This window comes from Globicephala melas, chromosome 7 (genome assembly GCF_963455315.2).
Source record: "Globicephala melas chromosome 7, mGloMel1.2, whole genome shotgun sequence".
Lineage (NCBI taxonomy): Eukaryota > Metazoa > Chordata > Mammalia > Artiodactyla > Delphinidae > Globicephala > Globicephala melas.
In genome coordinates this window covers 112423649-112445106 of record NC_083320.1, presented here as the reverse complement: position 1 = coordinate 112445106, position 21458 = coordinate 112423649, and the positions used below count along the sequence as shown (strand labels likewise).

Sequence of the window (21458 nt, the reverse complement as noted above, 5' to 3'; positions counted from 1 at the left end):
GCTCACTTTTCTATTTTGATTTTTGTTTTCTAGCCTGACTTCTAGGGTTTGCTCTATGTCTGCTTGGTTTGGCGCTCAAGCGTGCTGAGTTCCCTTCTGCGGGTGGATCTCTGTGTGGGTGGGAGCAAGGAGGGCATGGAAGTCAGTGTTTTGGCAGTCTTCCCTGTGCGTGTGTGTGCGCCCAGCTCTTTCCGTTTTCCTGAGTACACGTGCCTCGCGTCATCCAGGCCTCAATGACGTCCTCATTGAGCGCTTCTTTGCTCTCTGACTTCCAGGATCTTCCTGTTAGAGTTCTGGCTAGTTCTCAGGTCTGGCACCCCCCAGCCACACCCCTGTCCCCGGGCCAGCAAAGATGCAAGTTTTTCTGTGTGTCCTCAGTTGCCCTCCCTACTCTCTGACTTCCAGAATCTCTGCCCGGGCACTTCCCCTGCTCTACACAGTGAGCAAAAAGCCCCAGGAGGTAGAGTCCCACCCTGGTAGAGCTGTGCCCCAGCTTGCGTAGAGCAGCCCCAGGCGAGGACACCACAGGCTCTCACTCTCCCTACCCAAGTTTGGCAGGTTTTTCCATAAATAATCACTTCTCAATTTGTTGCTTGCCGTTAATTGATTTGAAGAGCCCTGGAATCACTGTTTTTTTTTTTTTTTTTATCATTTTGAGTGGTTTTATAGTTATTTTGCCACCCTCTTCCCTCCACCATAACCCAGTCCTACCCTTTACTGATTCTTTTGTAAGCTAATTTGTCCCAGAGAAGACTCTAGATCTAATGCTAAATGCTTGATGCATGTGATTTTATATGGCTTTTTAAATATGGGGGTGGGCGGGATAATAAAGCGTGGTCTCACAGCTGGGGCTGCAGCATGAAAATGTGCCCAGAAGTGAGACCACAAAACCAGTTGGCCAAGTGAGAATGTCTTCTGGCGTTTCCATCCCAGGTGAATTCTTTTGTGGGAGGCAGGGTGGGAGAGAGGGGTGCTCAGTCTTAGGTTCTTATTTTTTGAGGTTAGTTCTTCCTGAGTTTTGCTTTTCATTAGCTGTTACACATCATTTTAGTCTCACTGCTTCTGTGTGGCTTTTGGCCTTGTCTGTGGTATGTTGAGTGGGAGTTGTTACTTTGTGTTTTGTGCTCGCTTGTCCTCCAGGCGCAGAAGGACTCAGGGTGGAGTTTGACCGGCAGTGCTCCACAGAGAGGCGCCACGACCCTCTCACAGTCATGGACGGCGTCAACAGGATTGTCTCCGTGCGGTCAGGTGGGAAGCCAGTTGAGCTTGCTTTGTAAAATGGAACCATTAGCATTACTAAACAGAACATTACTACTGCTTCGTTCTCATGTAAGACTTAAGGAAGGGACCATAAGTGATCCAGCTGCAAAATACAGTAGGTTTTATCTGCCTCTTCCCAGTACTTTCAGTAAGATAATTATTCAAGTGATGTTTGCCCCTAACCACTGACGGGTGGGATTACTGGGTGACTAGTGTGAGCACGGGTCCTTGTTGGGAGCACAGGCCGCCTGGGGCCCAGTCTCAGCCAGTCAGTGGAGACGGTGCTGTAAGGTGTGTGGTAGTGCCGGGCTCGTGCCAGGTAAATGTTGACATACTACAAGGCTTTAAAGGCTTTTGGGTTTTAATTGATTGCAGTGAGGACTTGGGTTGCACACGGAGGAAGTGTTCTGTGCGTGTGGTAGACAGCACTGGAGTGGGTGAGAGGTGTCTCCTTTGGGCCTCTCTCTGCTCTGCTGATGTGCTTCAGGAGGTTGAGCGACCTCATGCTCAACATGAGGCTGAGCAAGAGCAGATCACTCTGTCTAGGGGCTTGTTAACACGCTCTTCACTGGGCTTTTTAGAATCATCAGTGCGGGTGTGTGTGTGTGGGTGTGTGTGTGCACGCGTGCACACGTAGATCTCTTCAGACTTCTTTATCCTTCACCTGGAGCAAGGGTCAGCAGACGTTTTCTGACATAACTACTCCCCTCTGCCTTTGTAGTGAAGGCAGCCACAGACCGAATGTAAACGATGGGCCTGGCTGTGACCCAGTAGAATTTTACTCACAAAACGTTACTTCGGATGAAGTGGTGTCACAGATGAGTGTGGATTTTTTTCTGGCAGTTTGACAAATGTCGATATAGTTTTCAGTGTTGTGAGATGTTCCCCCCGGTTTCTATGCTTCCGACAAGATTCCCTCCAGGCTGCCGCCACGCCGCTGACCGACGGCACTTCGAAGTAGAAGCCTGGCTGGGGTAGCACCCCACACGCCTGTCTCTCTAGCTCCTCTCCGTGGCACCCCAGGCCCCGGGCTCTGGCTGGGCTGCTCCACTCTCCCTTGAGGGTGGCTCTTCCTTGCTGAGCTGCCCCTGTGCCGCAGGGGTGCCCCCTGTGCCTTTGAACATTTGCACCCTCTTTGGGGAAGAACCGGGGCTTTTCTGTTTTGTTGCCTGGGTAACAACCATTATATCAGACCTTCCCCAAGAGACCTCCCTGCGGCCCCGACCCTGGGTGTGAGCATGGGCTGTCTCTGCGGGCCTCTCACACAGCATCGTGGTTGTGTGTGAGTGTCTCTGTTGGAGCAGTGCCTGCCTGCCCTCCACTTCCCAACTGCTTGCTACAGTGTGAGTCGAAGGGCATGGTGTGAACGCACATGGGGAGTGGGCTGGAGGAGCCAGCTATTCTTCAGATGTGGCATGAATGACTTTGCTTTGTATCTAAAGAAGTTGATGTTGATCTGATGACGGGTGAACCCAACCCCAGTGTGCTTCTGTCCTCCAGGCCGGGAGTGGTCTGACTGGTCCAGCGAGCTGCGCATCCCGGGGGATGAGTTGAAGTGGAAGTTCATCAGTGACGGGTCTGTGAATGGATGGGGCTGGCGCTTCACAGTCTACCCCATCATGCCAGCTGCAGGTGAGGAGGAGGCTTATGGCCACCAAGGCTTGATGACCCACGCGAGGGAAACACACATGTCGTGTTCATTTAGTACTTTGTGGTCCACCTTCTCCTGTGGTGTTGGGAGACAGCACTGCCCAAGGCCCCGCTGTGGCAAAGATCAGAACTGCAGTGAGCTGCTTCAGCTGTCTGCCTGTTGGGCGTTAGCCTTCCATCCTCACCCAAAGTTTCCCAGCTGTTGCTGGTTGCAGTTCTTAAGCCATTTGATTTTTCAGGTAAAATGTCAGTGTACAGAACGTAGTTATGTGCAAGACAGTGGCAGCACCCCGGGCGCCCCTCTAACCGTGGCATCCAGGGGGATGGGGCCCACTCATTGTTGGTTGAATCTGTCCACGTCTCCTTGTGGGGTAGCTCTCGCCCTGTCCAGCAAGGGGACATTTATAGTGCTCTTTTTTCAGGCCCTAAAGACCTCCTTTCTGATCGCTGTGTCCTCTCCTGTCCGTCCATGGACTTAGTAACCTGTCTGTTGGACTTCCGGCTCAACCTTGCCTCAAACAGAAGCATCATCCCCCGCCTTGCAGCCTCTCTGGCAGCGTGCGCACAACTGAGTGCCTTAGGTAAATGGCACCTCCGTTGTCAGGTCTGTCTCACTCCGTGAGAAAAATGATCATCCTCTGACATTTTCTGCCTTCTCATTTCAGCTGCCAGTCACAGAATGTGGGCCCTTCAAAGATTAAGGAAGCTTCTTACAACTGAATTTGGGCAATCAATTAACATAAACAGGCTACTTGGAGATGATGGGGAAACGAGAGCTTTGGTACGAAACATCACGTTACAGTTTCTAGTCGTGTGACCCTTTGGGACTAAAGCGTTGCTTTAATAATGTAAACTTCTAAATCACCGAGAAGAGTTGGGAAGTTTCACATAGGAATAGACAGCTTTTCTTGCATCCAGACTCCCTTATATTGCTACTATATTGAGTTCAGGCTGGGCTTAGATTTTAAGAACAGCCCTATTCTCAGGCTGTGAGAATAGGATTGTCTATTGGACTTTATGAGTCTGACTCACCACACCCCCTTTGTTTTGCTGGATGAAATAGTTACTATGAAAAGAACTCTTGATCTTAACCATGTTGGAGATGGAGGTTTGTAGGCCAGAAAGTTCCTTTCTGGTTCCCTGGGAGTTGCTGTGCTGAAATTAAGACCAAACATTTTGAGGTGAATTTTCATGTTCTTTTTTATTCTCGTGTTCATCATGTCCTTTTAGATTTTTTCCTATTTGAAAGTATCAATCACATGTTTTAGGGGAGAACAGTATCAATGTAATAAAACATTTGACTCACAGGAACAAAACACTCGACTCCCCTGCATTTGGTTTCCTGGGATAGGTTATAATTTGGTTGTTTTCTGAAGAGTTTTTCAGGCAGTGCTCTTGCTGCTCTGGTGAAAGGCCTTCCAGAAGCTTTGCAAAGGCAGTTTGAATATGAAGATCCTATCGTGAGAGGTGGCAAACAACTGCTCCACAGCCCATTCTTCAAGGTAATACTTGACTTGTTCTGAAGTGATGAGAGAGCCACAGAGAGCCATCAAGTGCAGTGCATCAAGTATCAGGCATCCCCGAGGACAGGTGTAGCTATTGCTGAAGTTGAATATGAAAGATTTTCAGGAGTTAACTGTGTGATCTAAGCCCTTGTACTTTAAGTATCAGTGTGCTTTCAGATGCCTTGGTTTAGGTGGCAAGTGTTGTAGCAGTGGTCTGATCTGAGGTCCTGTTGTCAGGTGCATTGCTAGTCACTGGGTAGGAATAATCCACATCACTGGTGATGCTAAGACCCTTGCTGGGCACGTGGCAGTCAGCCTGGCATGAGGAATTCTGAAGGAGGACCCCCAGGGAGCCTGCGTGGGGGCTGTCTTTGGCAGGCAGTGTTGGTGAAGTGGAATGTCAGCCGTGTCTCTGAGTGTCCCTGTGTTGTTAATTTGTGGTGGCTGCAGGTACTAGTAGCTCTTGCTTGTGACCTGGAATTAGACACTCTCCCTTGCTGTGCTGAGACGCACAAGTGGGCTTGGTTCCGAAGGTACTGCATGGCCTCCCGTGTTGCTGTGGCCCTGGACAAGAGAACACCACTGCCCCGTCTGTTTCTCGATGAGGTATTGCAAGTTATTTTGGAACCACTTTTGGGATGCACAGTGTTTTCTTTATAGTGTAAAAAGATGCCAATATTATGAGACACAGTAACACTTCTCTTGCCAAGGAATATCATAAAGAAAAAAGCACATAGGTGAAAATGAATAAACTGATACTGTAAATTTCAGTTAAAGTTTATTTTTAGTAAAGATATAATGATACTGTCTAGACATTTTAAAATATCTTCAACGTGATATAATCATGTTGATTTTACTTATTAACTGTAAAGTCACAATGTTGATGTTGGCATTCCCTCATATTCTTGGGTGGGGAGACCTCCTCTCCTGTCTTCTTACCTTAGTATTATTTGTTTTATTCTTGAGAGATGAGTGTTTGATGTATAATCTCATAATAATGTTGTCCAGGTGGCTAAGAAAATTCGTGAATTAATGGCAGACGGCGAAAACATGGATGTTCTCCATGAGAGCCACGGCATTTTTAGAAGAGAGCAAGATGAACAACTTGTGCAGTGGATGAACAGGTTTACTATATCAGAAATAAGAAATAATGTTGTCTGTGAGAGAATGGTGCTTCACGTGCAGTTCTTTCCCATGTCAATTGTTCTCTTAATGTTTGTTACAGGCGACCAGATGACTGGACTCTTTCTGCTGGCGGCAGTGGAACAATTTATGGTTGGGGTCATAATCATAGGGGTCAGCTTGGGGGCATCGAAGGTGCAAAAGTTAAAGTCCCCACTCCATGTGAAGCCCTTGCAGCTCTCAGACCCGTGCAGTTAATTGGAGGAGAGCAGACGCTCTTTGCAGTGACAGCTGATGGGAAGGTAAGAAGGTGCATTTCCTGTGTCATACACTGAAACTGAGACAGCTGTGGCTGGAGGGCATTTGTTTGGTTCACAGCATGTATAACGATTCTGTGCTAAAACAGTATCTCAAGACTATGTACACAGTGCTTATGGTGTGCTGGAAGCAGCTATCGTTCTAAAGTATCTCTGTTTAATCTTTAATGTGTCCTGTGGTTTTAGAATTTTTTATTTTGAGATGCAGCATACATAAAAAAGCGTGTTATAATTGTTTGCATATCAGTTCGTTAAACGTATGTATTCCTTTTTGTTTGCTATCATAATGCTATCTTTTTTTTTTGCGGTACGCGGGCCTCTCACTGCTGTGGCCCCTCCCGTTGCGGAGCACAGGCTCCGGACGCGCAGGCTCAGCGGCCATGGCTCACGGGCCCAGCCGCTCCGCGGCATGTGGGATCTTCCCGGACCGGGGCACGAACCCGTGTCCCCTGCATCGGCAGGCAGACACTCAACCACTGCGCCACCAGGGAAGCCCCACAATGCTATCTTTTAAAAAATTAATTGCTACTGATACATGGAAATCGTTAGTATTTATATACTGACATTATGTCTAGTGACCTTATTATACTCTTTTCTTTCTTAGTATCTCAAACTGTTGTGTATCTTCTTTATAAAGCCATGTTCTGTAAATAAATTTTGTTCCTTCCTTTCCAGTTCACCTGTCTTTTACTTTTACTTTTCTCCTGTGCAGGGGAGAAATGAAGCTCATCAGCCTGGTGGGTGCTGCAGTACAGTATTAAACAGGGGTGGTAGTGGGCCTATTCTTGGCTTGATCCAGGCTGCAAAGGAAGCACTATGATGGAATCCTTTACACACTTACTGTGGGGTTTTGGTAGATGCCCTGTATCAGATTAAGGAAGTTCCCTTCTTTTTTCTATTTAGGAATAGGTACTGACTTTGGTCAAACATTCTTCCTATGTTTAAAAAATAATCAAAGAGGTGTTTTTCTCCTTTAGTGGATTAACATAGTGAATTGGATTAATTGTTTTCCTTATATCAGATAGTCTTGTATTCTTTGGAAAAACCTTACTTGGTCAGGTTCTGTTTTATATTTTTTTGGTTTGTGTTTGGGATTTTGGGGAGATCCAGGATCATGAGTGCAATCATCATAATATTCTTATCTTACCCACTCCATGTCCCGTTATGGTACTATTGGGTTGGCCAAAAAGTTCCTTCGGTTTTTAGGTTAAAAATAAGAGACACATTTTTCATGTTCACAAAGAACTTTATTGAACAACGTATTCACTGTTTTGTTCCACTGCCTTCTGCCATTTTTGGGGCAACTTCATGATTCTGTCTTCCCAAAACTTTTTACCTTTTTGAGCAAAGAACTGTTCCAGGTGTCTTTTACAGTATTCAGGGAATTGACATTTCTTCCATTAAGAGAATTTTGTAAAAACCAAAATAAATGGAAATCTGAAGGTGCAGTGTCTGGTGAATACGGCGTATGAATCAGAACTTCCCAGCCAAGCTGTAACAGTTTTTGCCTGGTCATCAAACAAACATGTGGTCTTACGTTACCCTGATGGAAGATTATGCGTTTTCTGTTGACTAATTCTGGACGCTTTTTTTGAGTCCTGCTGTCAGTTGGTCTAATTGGGAGTGGTACTTGTTAGAATTAATCGTTCGGTTTTCCAGAAGGAGCTCATAATAGAGAATTCTCTTCCAGTCCCACCATATACACAACATCACCTTCTTTGGATGAAGACCGGCCCTTGGTGTGGTTGGTGGTGCTTCATTTCATTTGCCCCATGATCTCTTCCGTTCCACATTATTGTACAGTATCCACTTTTCATCGCCCAACACAATTTGTTTTAAAAACAGAACTTTTTGTTACATTTCAGTAGAGAATCACATGCGGAAGTACGGTCAAAAAGGTTTTTTTTTTTTTTGCTTAACTAATGCGGAACTCAAACATCAAAGTGATTAACATAGCCAAGCTGCTGCAAATGATTTTCAGTGCTTGTTTTGGGTATTTTGAGTGTGTCGGCTATCTCCCATGTGGTATAATGTTGATTGTTCTCAATGAATGTCTTGATTTGATCGCTGTCAACTTCAACTGGTCTACCCGACTGTGGAGCATCATCCAGCAAGAAATCTCCAGCATGAAACTCTGCAAACCACTTTTGACATGTTCAGTCAGTCACAGCACCTTTTCCATACACAAATTAGCAACATGCACAAATGTTGTGCACAAATTTTTTTTTTGCATTTTCCATGCACAAATCTTTTTTTGCATTTCAGTTGCGTTTTTACCTTTCTTGAAATAATAAAGCGTAATGTGCCAAAACTGTTTCTTTTTCCCCCCTATATCTTCAGTATTAGAATGGCTACACAAAAATTCACCAATTTTGATTTTTTTTTTTAATGCACACTGATAATGACAGCTGTCCCAATACAGTCTAACAAAATTGTTTCAAATGAAGTTAAAGACAACTAAGCACTACTAGAGCCATCTTATGGAAAAAAACGAAAGAACCTTTTGGCCAACCCAATATATTAGTTATCTGTTTAACTTACAACAGTTGGCGTAAAACAATACACATTTATTATTTCACAGTTTCCCTGGGTGGCTTAGCTTGGGCCTCCAGCCCAGAATCTCTCATCAGGCTGCAGTTGCTGCAAGGCTGGCCTGAGGAAAATTCAGCTCCCCATGACCTATTGGCTAAGGTTGCCCTCAGCTCTTTGCTATCTCACTATGTGGCAGCTGGCTTCATCAGAGCAAGCAAGGGAGAGGGCAGGAGAGCATGAGAGCAAGACAGAAGTCAGTCTTGTGTGAGCTAATCCAGAAGTGACAGTCCATCCCTCTTGCTGTATTCTGTCCATTAGAAGAGAGTCATTAGGTCTAGCCCACATCCAAGAAGGGATTACATAGGGGCGGGAATCCCTGCAAGCAGGGACTCTTGGGAACCACGTCAGAGGCCACCCGCCAAAGGTATCAAGGTCGTGCTAGCCTCATAGCAAGGGTTGAAGTGTAGCTCTCTTTTTCTGTTTTCTGGAGAATTCTGTCTTTCAGTTGTTCCCTGGTGATTTTAACATGTATATTTAAAATCTAAAATTTCTATACTCCTCTCAAATTAAAAAGGCTGATCCTTTGTTATCCTGTGTTTTGGCGCTAACCTGCTCCCCGAATGATAGGCATTATTATTATTGTTGTTTTATATAGACCGTGTGTTTTCTGGATTTACCCAAATGTTATACACATCTTTGGTCACCAATTATTTCGTACGTCTCAGATCTTATATCTGCAGTCATTTTTCTTCTACTTTAAGTGTATATTTTCAGTTTCCGTTTGTGAGGGTCTACTGTTGGTTAATCCCCTGATTGTATTTGTTGTTTATTTAAAAATATCTTAGCTTTGTCCTTTTTCTAGGTAAAGGATAGTATTTTTGGCTATGGGAATCATATAGTCTGGTCTCTGTTGCAATTATGAAAGCAGCTTGTAGAGAATATGTAAATGAATGGGTGTGGCAAAATCAGGTGGTGGGCCTGATTTGCCAAGCCCTGTTCTAGAGTATAACACTTTCAGTTGACCATTATTTTCAGTCAGCCTATTAAAGGTTTTATTCTTCTGGTTTTTGGCATTCATTGTTGCTAATGTGATGTCAGCAGTCAGATTAATTTTTACCCAAATGAAGGTAATAAATCTTTTCTTTGTAGCTGCTTTCAAGGTCTTTCTTTAGTGATCTACAGTTTCACTAGAATATATTTAGATGTCAGTTTCTTTTTACTTTTCCTGCCCTTTTTTGTGTTGTTTTGTTTCTGCCAGGTGGTGAGGGATGAGGGGTGGGCTTCCTGGCTCTGAGAAGTGGCCTTTTAACAACTCTGGTAAATTATCAGACATTTTTTCAAATATTGCCTCTCCCATATTCTCTGTATGATCTGTACCTGAAACTCTGAGTTCTGATCGACGTTCAGGTGAGGAGATCTATCCCAAATTCTCTCTTCTTTTCTGTTTCCTCTTCTGTTTGTGTTTCTGTGCCATATGCTGGATAATTTCCTTAGATCCATTTTCTAGTTGTCTGATTTCTGTACCTGTTTATAATCTTCTGTTTAATACTTCTGGGTTTTTTGTTTCAACTATGTTTTTTTTAATTTCTGGAAGTTCTGTTTTGGGTTACCTTCTGGTCTCTTATTCTTTGGGGATACTTTCAAGCTTTTTATTTCTTTAAACATAATATTGGGCTTTTTTTCTTCTGACTCTCTCTCATGGTGCCTTCCTTCCTTTTAGATAATGGGAATTTTTAAAACTATGAGCTGACCATTTTCCTTAGAAAATTTGATGTAGAAATTCTTTGAGGCCTAGTTTTTGTTTGTTTGTTTTTTGTATGTTTTGTTTTGTTTTTGATTTCTCTCAGCTAAGGTATTTTATTACAGGGTCCATGCATTTAATGGACACATTTTAAAAGATGATATCCTAAAGTATCAGAATCTATTAAACATCTTAGAAAGCTAAGTATATCACAGAAATGGGACTCTGAACAATAAAGTTCTGATAGGATGGGACGATTTTGAAGCATGGAAAACTGCTGGGAAATAGCTCCATGAAAGGTGTCTGAGAGGAGGAGTTCCAGACAGAAGACTGAGGAGGGATCAGGCAGTATCTAAATGAAGAGAAAGTAAAAGAAGAAGGCAGCACATTTTCACTTTTTCATAGTGTTGTCTCCTGCCTGTGCTGGTTAAGAAGTTTGTGGTGTCAGAGGCCTAGTTTGAAGTCACTAATCAAACAAGAATTTGTGACCCTGGGTACTACCAACTTTAAGCCATTGTAAATTAAATTCTCTACCTACGGAATTTAGACCATAGGTAGCATTAATTCAGACTGAAAACCAACTCAAGGACCAGCTTTTGTAGTTACGAATTCTCAGGAGAGATTTTCCACCCTCTCATTCAGTCCCAAGTTTTGAGAAAGGCAACTCTCTTTGTTTTCTTCTTAGTTCTCATTCACAGTCTGAGTGAGGGGAAGCACTTCAGAGCCTCTCCTTTCTACAGAGTCTCCCTTTAGGCTTGGCGCCTCACTGCTCACACCCAGTGCACTCGAGAGCCTTAAAACCTTCCCAGGGGAGGCTGACTTTGGATTCATTTATCCATCTGAATTCTTGGTTTCACTTCCTGTTTTAGTCCTTGAAGTTTCCTTACTGTTGTGTCAATGCAGCAGAGCATTTGAAACAATGTGAAACAGCATTTAAATTGTTATAGGAGGGGTGTTTGACATGCATCTGGAAATGGCAATCTTGATTTTTTTTTTTTATGGTAAAGATGTTTTATGTCCCAAATCAATTACCCACTTAGAATGAAAGAAAAGTAGTATATTCTGCTGTGTGATTTGTATGCTGCCTTGCTGAAGTACTAAGTATATGTATAATTTTCATATGGGTGTTTCTGTAGGTGTTACTTATCTGGGATTTGCATATAGTAGCTAATTAAATCGTTTTTGTTTTTCTTGGTATTAATTGTAGTTGCTATTCTAGACAAAAATAGAAATGCGTCCAGGGAAAAGACTGTGTTTTCAAAATACATTTTCTGAATTTGGGGTTTCTATTAATTATAATGTTTTCTTTAATTTTTAGAGATCTGATAAAGCAAAAATAAAGTCTTAAACTTTCCTGTGATTTTTAATTTTATTTTTCTGTGGTAAAAAAATCTAGAGCATTGATCTGGTTTATTAATTACTAAAATATAGGTTATTAATTACTAAAATGAACTAATTGGTTTATTATTTACTGAAATATATTTAGATAAAAATCTGATGTTTATGTTACTTTTTCTTGTCTTAGCTGTATGCCACTGGGTATGGTGCAGGCGGCAGACTAGGAATTGGAGGGACAGAGTCGGTATCTACCCCAACATTACTTGAATCCATTCAGCATGTGTTTATTAAGAAAGTAGCTGTGAACTCAGGAGGAAAACACTGTCTTGCCCTCTCTTCAGAAGGAGAAGTTTACTCTTGGGGTGAGGCAGAAGATGGGAAGCTGGGGCATGGCAACAGAAGGTATTATGTGAAAACATCATTTTTAATGTTATGTTTTCCTCTTCTTGTTTGTGTTAATGCTTGTATGGTGTATTGACAGTTTGTTTTTTAAGACAACATTTGTAATAATCTACTCAAAGTTAATGTTAATGACTCATTTAGCAGAAATAAGTTCATGTGACATTATTTAGGCTTGCCTACATGACCCCTCTGCTGGGGGGAAATCAGTTCCGAATTTTGATTTCTGATTACTAAGTATGGTGAGCTTCATCTTGTCCTTTTCCCCCAAGTCCCCTTCCCCTCATCCTGAGTCATCCACTGAATCACATTTGGTATTTTGTTAATATGCAGATGCTAAAACTGTAAATACAGAGGAAATGGCAGTAGGGGAAAGGGACACACAAATGACATAGTTTTTCAAACAAAGCAACGAAACCCACTAAATTTTTAAAAAGTAACGGGAACTACCTGCCAAATTGGAATGACAGGGCCCTTTGCATCTGAAATAACTAAAGCACCAGACAAAATACATGAAATAGCAGCCCTAAAGACATTGGATAACAGGAAGTAAAGTACGGTCAGTGATCTCCAGAGGTGAATACTGACAATCATGTGTGAGGAGAATATCTGAGAGGCCAGGGAACAGACCACCTAAAAAGATTAGGAGGAACATTCCCAGAGCTCACAGAGGGCAGAGGATAGTGCCTACTCCCAAAACCTCATAATTCACTGAGTAGAGGACTAAGAGTGATGGTGCACAACAGAGGGGAAAGAAATTAATCATAGACAAGTGTTTTTCTGATCCCACCAACAAAGCTAAAAAGCAAGACCTGAAAGGATTAAACTGTTTACAGGTAACTTAACCGTGTTGTAGAGATCAAAGCTCAAGAATGTTTTTATGGATACAAACATACCAAGCACCCAGCAAGATAATATTCACAATGTTGTTCATCCAGTCGGAAATTATCAGGCACATGTCTCTTCAGTAGTGTTGGGAAAATTGGATATTCAAATGCAAAAGAATGAAATTGGACCACTCTCTTACACTACTCACAAAAATTAACTCAAAATGGATTAAAGACTTGGCTATAAGACCTGAAATGATAAAACTCCTAGAAGAAGACATAGGGAAAAAGCTCTTTGACATTGGTCTTGGCAATGATTTTTTGGCTATGACAGCAAAAGCACAAGCAACAAAGGCAAAAATAAACAAGTGGGACTCCATCAAACTAAAAAGCTTCTTCACAGCAAAAGAAACAACACAGTGAAAAGGCAAACTATGGAATGAGAGAAAATATTTGCAAATCTCATAACTGATCGGGGGTTAAGATCCAGAATACATAAGAAACTCATACAACTTAATAGCAAACAAAAACCAAATAACCCAATTAACAAATGGGCAAAGGACCTGAATAAGCATTTTTCCAAGAGGCATACAAATGGCCAACAGGCACATGAAAAATTGCTCAAGATCACTAAATCATCAGGGAAATGCAAATCAAAACCACAGTAAGATATCACCTCACAAGTGTTAGAATGGCTATCATCAAGAAGACAAGAGGTAACAAGTACTTGCAAGGGTGTGGAGAAAAGGGAGCGCTTGTACATTGTTGATGGGAATGTAAATTGGTGCAGCCACTGTGCGAAACAGTGTGGAAGTTCCTCATAAAATTTAAAATTGAATTAGCATATGATCCAATAATCTCACTTCTGGGTATATAGCCAAAGGAAATGAAACCACTATTTCAAAAAGATATCTGCACCCCCATGTTCATTGCAGCATTATTTACAATAGCCAAGATAAAGAAACAACCACTAAGTGTTCATTGACAGACAAATGGAGAAAGAAAAATGTGTTGTGTGTGTGTGTGTGCGCATGTGAATATTATTCAACCATGAAAAAGGAAATCCTGCCATTTGCAGCAATATGGATGAACTTCGAGGACTTTATGCTAAGCGAAATGCGTCAGAGAAAAGACAAAAAAAACTGTATGATCTCACTTATATGTGGAATCTTAAAAAAGCTGAACTCATAGAAATGGAGAGCAGATTCGTGGTTGCCAGCGGTTGGGGGTGGAGGAAATGGAGAGATGTTGCTAAAAGAGTGCAAACTTCCAGTTATGAGATCAATAAGTTCCGGGGATTTAATGTACAGCATGGTGACTATAGTTAACAATACTGTATTGTACAGATGCAAGTTGCTAAGAGCGTACATCTTAAATGTTCTTACTACACACATACAAAAGTAAACGTGAGGTGAAGGATTTGTTAACTAACCTTATTGTAGTAACCATTTCACAATATATACATCTATCAAATCATATTGTGCACCTTAAACTTACACAATATTATATGTCAATTTTATCTCAATAAAGCTATAAAAAAATTATCAGGCACACAAAAGAGAAGGAAAATACAACCCATATAAGGAGAAAAGTCGGTTGATTGAAACTGACCCAGAAGTGACACAAGTGGTAGAATTACTAGACAAGAACACTGAAACAGTTCTATCTTCAGTAAGCTAGAGGAAAAACTTGAACATGTTATGTAGAGACTGAAAGATATTTAAATGCCCAAATCAAAGTCCTAAAGAAATACAATGTCCAAGAAAAATACAATGTTTAAGATGAAAAATACAGTGCATGGGATTAATGGCAGATTAAACATTGCAGAAGAAAAGGTCAGTGAACTTGAATATATAATAGTAGAAACTATCCAAATGAAACAGAAAAAAAAAGAATATATAAAAAGACCATAGTATCAGTGAGCTGTGGACAACCTCAAATGGCCCAATACATGCATAATTGGAGTTACCAAAAGTGATGAAGATGGGGATTTTGAAGAAGTAATGGCTGAAAAAATTTCAAATTTGATGAAAATTATAAACCCACACATTCAAGAAGCTCAGAGAACCCTAAGCAAGAGAAACATGAAGGAAACTACACCAAAGCACATCATAATCAAATTGCTCAAGGCCATTGATAAGGAGCAAAATATTTTAAAGCAGCCAGGGGGAATAATACCAGTTATGTACAGAATAAAAGGTAAAGGGTGATGGTGAATTTCTGATAAGAAATAATGTAAGCTAGAATACAGTGGGAGATACTGAAAGTAAAAATAACTGTCAGCCTAGATTTTTTTTACTCAATGAAATTATTTTTTCAGGAATGAATTTGAAGTAGACTTATGCAGGCATACAAAAGCTGAAATAATTCACCACCTCCAGATCTGTACAACTAAAAATTTAAAGGAATTACTTCAAACCAGAGGAAGATTATACCAGATGGAATCAGGGATCTATACAAATGAATGAGGAAATTACTACATGGGTTAATATCATGATGTTTTCCCTTATTATATAAATCTCTTTAAGAGATAATTGAATGTTTTCAGGATATGGTAAAAATGAATTGAGATGCTTAAAACATACATAGGAGTAAAATATATGACAGCAGTAGCACAGAGGCTGGGGTTAGAGGCAGGAAGTGGACATATACTGTTGTGAAGTTCTTATACTATACATGATGTAGTACATGACCCCAGACTACACTCTAATCGTTAGAGATGCATTCTACATCCGCCAAAGCAACCCCGAAAATAACGCAACAAAAAGTTTTATCTGATAAGCCAACAAAGGAGTTAAAGTGAATCAAAAAACGTACTCAAAAGAAACCAGAAAAAGGAAAAAATGGAGTAAACAGATGAGACAAATAGAAAACAAATAGTAAGGTATAGATCTAAACCAAAATAATATCACATCAAATGTTAAATGATCTAAATGTTAAATGATCTAAATGTTAAATGATCTAAACCACAGTTAAAAGTCATTGTCAGAATGCATATAAAAGCAAGATCAAACCATATGCTACATAGAACAAAATTTGTATTTAACATGTCTATATTTAAAAACGATCTTTTTTTAATTTTAAAAAAAAATTTTTTTTAATTTTTTAAAATTTAAAATCGATTAAAAATAAAAGGGTGGGAAAATATGCTAACACAGATTAAAATAAAGCTGGAATACCTATATTAATATTATACAAACTAGATGTAACATCAGAGAATATCAACAGAGAAAGGGTCATTTTATGATGTTGATGTGGTCAGTTCATCAAGAGGACATAATAATCCTAAATGTTTACACAACTAATAATAGATCTTCCAAATATGTGAAATTAAACAAAATGACAGAGCTGCAAGGAGAAACAGATTTACAGTTGCAGATTTTAATATCCTTCCTCAATAACTGATAGGTGGATAGAAGATTTGGCAGAAGACTTGAACAACTTTATCGACCAATTTGATCTAATTACCACTATACAACACTACTTAACAAAAGCACATTCTTTTCAAGTACACGTGGAACAGCTGCCAACATAGACCGTAATTTGGGCCAGAAAACAAATCTGATAAATCAAAAAGATTCAAGTTATATAAAAGATTTTCTCTGACCACAATGGAATTAATTAGAAATCAATTACTATAAAGTATGGAAAATCCTCCGTATATTTGGAAAGTAAATAAAATGTAAAAATAACTAAAATGTAAAAACTGATGGGTCAAAGAAGGAATCAGTGCTAAATTAGAAAGAATTTTGATCTGAGTGAAAATGAGAACAACATATAAAAATGTGTGGGATCCAGCAGAAGCAGTACTTAGAAGGAGATGTATAGCATGAAATGCCTTTTTATAAAAGAAAAATGATCTCTAAACAATGACCTCAGCTTCTACTTTAAGGAATTAGAATAAGAAAGACAAAGTGAGCAACTAAGAAAGATCAGAGCAAGAATCCATGAAATAGAAAACAGAGAAATAGAGAAAAATTAAAGAAAACAGAAGTTGGTTCTTTGAGAAAGGTAGCATCATCAATAAAACCTCCATCTAGACGAATCTATCTACCTATGTATACACCCACACACACAAATTATAGCAATATCAGGAATGAGGGAGCTTTCATTACTGCAGAATGTAGTTATTGAAAGAGGCAGTATATTAAATAACTTTATGCCGACAGATTGAACTTTTTAGATGAAATGGACAAATTCCTCAAAGGACACACATTCTTTAATGCTCACTCAAGAAAAATTAGATGACTTGAATGGCCCTGTGTCTATTTAAGAAATTGAATTTCCTACAAATAAATCCTCAGGACCAGATATATGACTGGTGATGTCTACCACACAGGTACGTAACAGATAATACCAGTTCTTCACAGTCAATTTCAGAAAATTGAGGAGGGAATTCTAGCCAATTTACTTTTTTGAGGACAGCTTTATTTTTATATCAAAACCAGACTCAGATGTTATTAGGAAAATATAGACCAGTATCCTTCATGAGCATAGATGTAAAAATTCTTAATATTTTAGAAAGTTGAATCCAACAATATGTAAAAGGATAAAGCAGTAAGGCCAAATGACATTTTTGCCAGTATTGAATAACTGTTTTAACATTAGAAAATTGATCAGTGTAAAAAAGAAAAACTGTATAGATTATCTCAATAGATGAAAGGCGGAAAAGCATTTGGCAAAGTAACATTTGTTTCTGATAAAAACTTTCAGCAATCTGGGAATGAGAGAAAACTTCCTCAGCTTCGTAAAGGGCATCTCTGTTAAAGCTAGGGCTTGACTTCCCTGTTGGCTCAGTGGTTAAGAATCTGCCTGCCAGTGCAGGGAACACGGGTTCGAGCCCTGGTCTGGGAAGATCCCACGTACCGTGGAGTAACTAAGTCCACGCACCACAACTACTGAGCCTGCGCTCTAGAGCCCGCGAGCCACAACTACTGAGTGCCTAGAGCCCGTGCTCCACAGCAAGAGAAGCCACCGCAATGAGAAGCCCACACACCGCAATGAAGAGTAGCCCCTGCTCGCCACAACTAGAAAAAGCTCACGCACAGCAACGAAGACCCAACACAGCCATAAATAAACGAATGAATGAATGAAAGAAAGAAAGAAAGCTAGAGCTAATGTGGTACCTGATGGTGACAGGCTGAACACTTTCCCTATCTCCAGGAGCAAGACAAGGACATCTGCTGCTGTCTGTCACCAGTTGTATTCAGCGTTGTTTAGCAGGTTTAGCAAGTGCAGCACAACAATGCAAAGAGGTAAAAGGCATTCAGATTGGAAGGAGAATTAAAGCTGTCCATTTACACATAATATGATTATTTATGTAGAAAATCTGATGGTATCTACAAAACAGCTACTAGAATTAATGAGTGTGATTAGCAGGGTTGCAGGATAGAAGATCAGTAAATAAAAGTCGATTGCAGGCAAATAAAGGAAACATTTCTGCATTTAAAAAAGTCAACTGTGTGTCTTTATACATATACATATGCAATCAGAAGTTGAGATTTTCAAATACCATTTATGGTACCCTCCCCCTAAAATCGAAATAGTAAGGAATAAATTTGACCCAAAGGTATGGATAACTTACAGATAAAAAACTATAAAATATTGCTGAGAGCAATTTTAAAAGACCTAAAATAATGGAGGAGTATGCTGTGTTCATGGATTGGAAGACTCAATATTGTTGATTTTTTAGTTTTCCCCCAAATTAACCTATTGATTCAACCCCTTCCCAGTCAAAATTTCTGTAGAAATTGACAAGCTGATTATAAAATTCATGTGGAAATGAAGAGTACCTACAGTAGTCAAGACAGCTTTGCAAATGAGGAGCAGAGTTGGAGGACTGACACTATTTAACTTCAAGTCTCATTTTAAAGATACAGTAATCAAGACAGTGTGGTATTATTGTATCGAGTGAGAAATACATCAGTGGAGCAGAATAGGATAGGAAGTCCAAAAACGTACCCACAAATACTGATACAATGAGTGTGGAAAAATGAAACTTGATTCCTCCCTCACAGTTTGCAGTGCATAATACAAAAGTGCAAAAACAATTTATTGGAGAAAAGATAGTGTTTTCAACAAATGGTTTTGAACAATTGGACAACCGTATGGTAAACAGTGAACTTAAATTCTTATCTTGTACCATTAATATCCAAAATTAAACCAAATACTTCATCTACTTCTACCTGGGCCAAGTAGCCATTCTTCTGTTCAGATCTGGTTTAAAGCATGAACTGTGCCACAAACCCAGTGATCCATCCGAAAACAAGGACTGCAGCCTAAATTCCAAATACCACAGACTGAAATCTTCAGCCTTGCCTAAGGGAACACCTCGATCTTTGAACTTGAATTCTTATCTTGCGTCATATGCAAAATTAACTCATAAGTCTAAAACCTACAATTAAGAACGTCTAGAAGAAAACATGAGAGAAAACTTTTGTGACCTTAGGTCAGAAGAAGATTTTTAGATAGAACTCCAAAAGCACAATCCAGTAAAGAAAAATAGGATAAATTGGACTTTATAAAAATTGTGAACTTCTCTTTGAAAGACACTGTTAAGAGATGGAAAGCACATGCCACGGACTGGGAAAGCATATTTGCCACATCATATATCTGACCTTAGGTCTTATATCCAAAATCATTATAAATAGCTTTCAAAACTCAGTAATAAGAAAAAGAAGTTTGTCATCAGGCTTGCCATGTTATATATAGACTAGTTGACTCCTTAAATGAAATGTTGATTTATAGCAAGGGTGGACAGGCTGTTTCTGCAAAAGACCAGATAGTAATAAATATTTTAGGCCAGCCACATACATTTTTTGTTGTGTATCCTTCTTTCGTCATTTTCGTTTGTTTGTTTTACAACCCTTAAAAAATGCAAAGCCCATTCTCAGCTCACTGGCCTTTCAAAAACAGGTCATAGGCCAGACATGGCCCATCTGTAAGTGCTGGTCTTCCAGCCCCTGATTTAGACTGTACATCTCCTCTCTGGCATTTGGGCAGTTTGTATAGAAGGAGGTAGGTAGGGAATTACATGATTTTGAGTTCAGGCCTGAATGCTTCTTCCAGATTGATTTAATGATTGACTTGACAGATGTATGTAGTTTGAGAGGTGTGCATTGAATAAATGAGCAACAAACCAAAAGCCTATATTTAATAATTTAAAAATATTTAAGAATGAAACTATTTCAGTTACATTTGGTGACCTCTTTTGCAGTCCGTGTGACCGTCCTCGTGTCATTGAGTCTCTGAGAGGAATAGAGGTGGTTGACGTCGCTGCTGGTGGAGCCCACAGCGCCTGTGTCACTGCAGCCGGGGACCTCTACACGTGGGGCAAAGGCCGGTATGGCCGCCTGGGGCACAGTGACAGTGAGGACCAGTTGAAACCAAAGCTGGTGAGTTGGAACTGTGCGCGGGAGGCCTGGAGGGACAGCTTGCTGTTGTCGTTATGCTTTGTAAAAATCCACAGTATTTCCTATTCCGGATTCTTTTCAGTTTCAGAGTTAACAGTGTTTTTTTTGGTGGGAATAAAAACCACCGTGGTATATATTCTATGGGTCGTTTAAACAGGATAGCGTTTGAAATACCCTTTTATCTACACTAGTAAATATTACTTGGCATCTAGCTAGAGGCTTTGTCTTCTGGGAGGTCCGCTGTGATTTAGGTGAGGCTGCAGGGTGGGTGGCAGGACTGAGCACTGGACATTGGGACCTGCCTCCTACCGCTGAGATGCTCACAGTTCAGATATGCGAGGGTGTCTTTTGTCTTGGCCTGCAGGACCATTAAGATTCCCTGTTGTTTGTAAAGAATTAAGACAGGCACCCTCCCCCCCACCCCACCCCCAAATCCCAGCACGTTAACCCCTCCGGGGAGAGCCTCCGTTCTGTTGCAGTCGGATGTCCTCAGTGCCCCTCTCTCTGCAGGTGGAGGTGCTGCAGGGCCACCGTGTGGTCGACGTTGCCTGTGGCAGTGGGGATGCTCAGACCCTCTGCCTCACGGAGGACGACACCGTCTGGTCCTGGGGGGACGGGGACTACGGCAAGCTGGGCAGAGGGGGCAGCGACGGCTGCAAGGCGCCCGTGAAGGTACGCTGCCTGCCGCCGCCTGCGTCTCAGGAGTAACCTAACTTCATCTTTAGCTTCTTTGCAAAACACATGATGGGTCACTGGGTGAAAAGGGAGTGAAAGACCCAGAGGTATGAAGATAGTTTTAAGTACTGTTTCGTGCTCTCTTGGGAATGTCTGTGGTCAGCGGGGCTTCACGCAGCCCATGGTTTTATTTAGCGTGCGGACCTGTTTGAGGGGAAGGACGACTTGTTCACACCCTTCTGTTCACAGAGGTCTGTTACGTATGGTTTCCACATTTATGAAAAAATTGTTGTGGGCTTTTGTATGTCAAGAAGGCATTAGACAGAGGCTTTGCACCTTGCAGGACTGAGATGTCGAATGTTGGGGGGTCTTGGGGGGGGAGGCCATTACTGCTATCATTGTGATGGGGGTAGGGTGAGGAGAAAACAGAGAATTAGGGGATAATTAATTTAAATTTGAGAACTTGAGTCTGGAAACAGTCACAGGTAATAAGGAACATAGTTTGCTTGGTGAGAAAAGATGTCAGCTAGGTAAATGAACCCCAACAAGACCTCTGGGTGCTGGCTGTGAAGGGTCTGGACCCTTGAGCATGCAGGGGTGGAAGTGGGTTCCAGTACTGACCCGATCAACGTCGTGTTTAATTGGAATAACCTGGGCAGGTGGATTGCTAGTGTCTGAAG

General features: G+C 40.9%; 1 protein-coding gene across 5 annotated transcripts in view; it reads left to right on the top strand.

Annotated features, from left to right (window-relative positions):
• Positions 1-21458, top strand: part of HERC2 (HECT and RLD domain containing E3 ubiquitin protein ligase 2) — a 230127-nt gene that overhangs the window by 191999 nt on the left and 16670 nt on the right. For all 5 annotated transcript variants that reach the window (XM_060302596.2, XM_030840360.2, XM_060302595.2 and 2 more), the window contains 11 exons: positions 1141-1248; positions 2761-2892; positions 3333-3491; positions 3576-3691; positions 4287-4412; positions 4866-5021; positions 5424-5539; positions 5641-5839; positions 11653-11867; positions 19908-20085; positions 20614-20775. In XM_060302596.2, the coding sequence (XP_060158579.1) occupies positions 1141-1248; positions 2761-2892; positions 3333-3491; positions 3576-3691; positions 4287-4412; positions 4866-5021; positions 5424-5539; positions 5641-5839; positions 11653-11867; positions 19908-20085; positions 20614-20775 (1667 nt within the window). The remainder of the gene's footprint in view (positions 1-1140; positions 1249-2760; positions 2893-3332; positions 3492-3575; positions 3692-4286; positions 4413-4865; positions 5022-5423; positions 5540-5640; positions 5840-11652; positions 11868-19907; positions 20086-20613; positions 20776-21458) is intronic.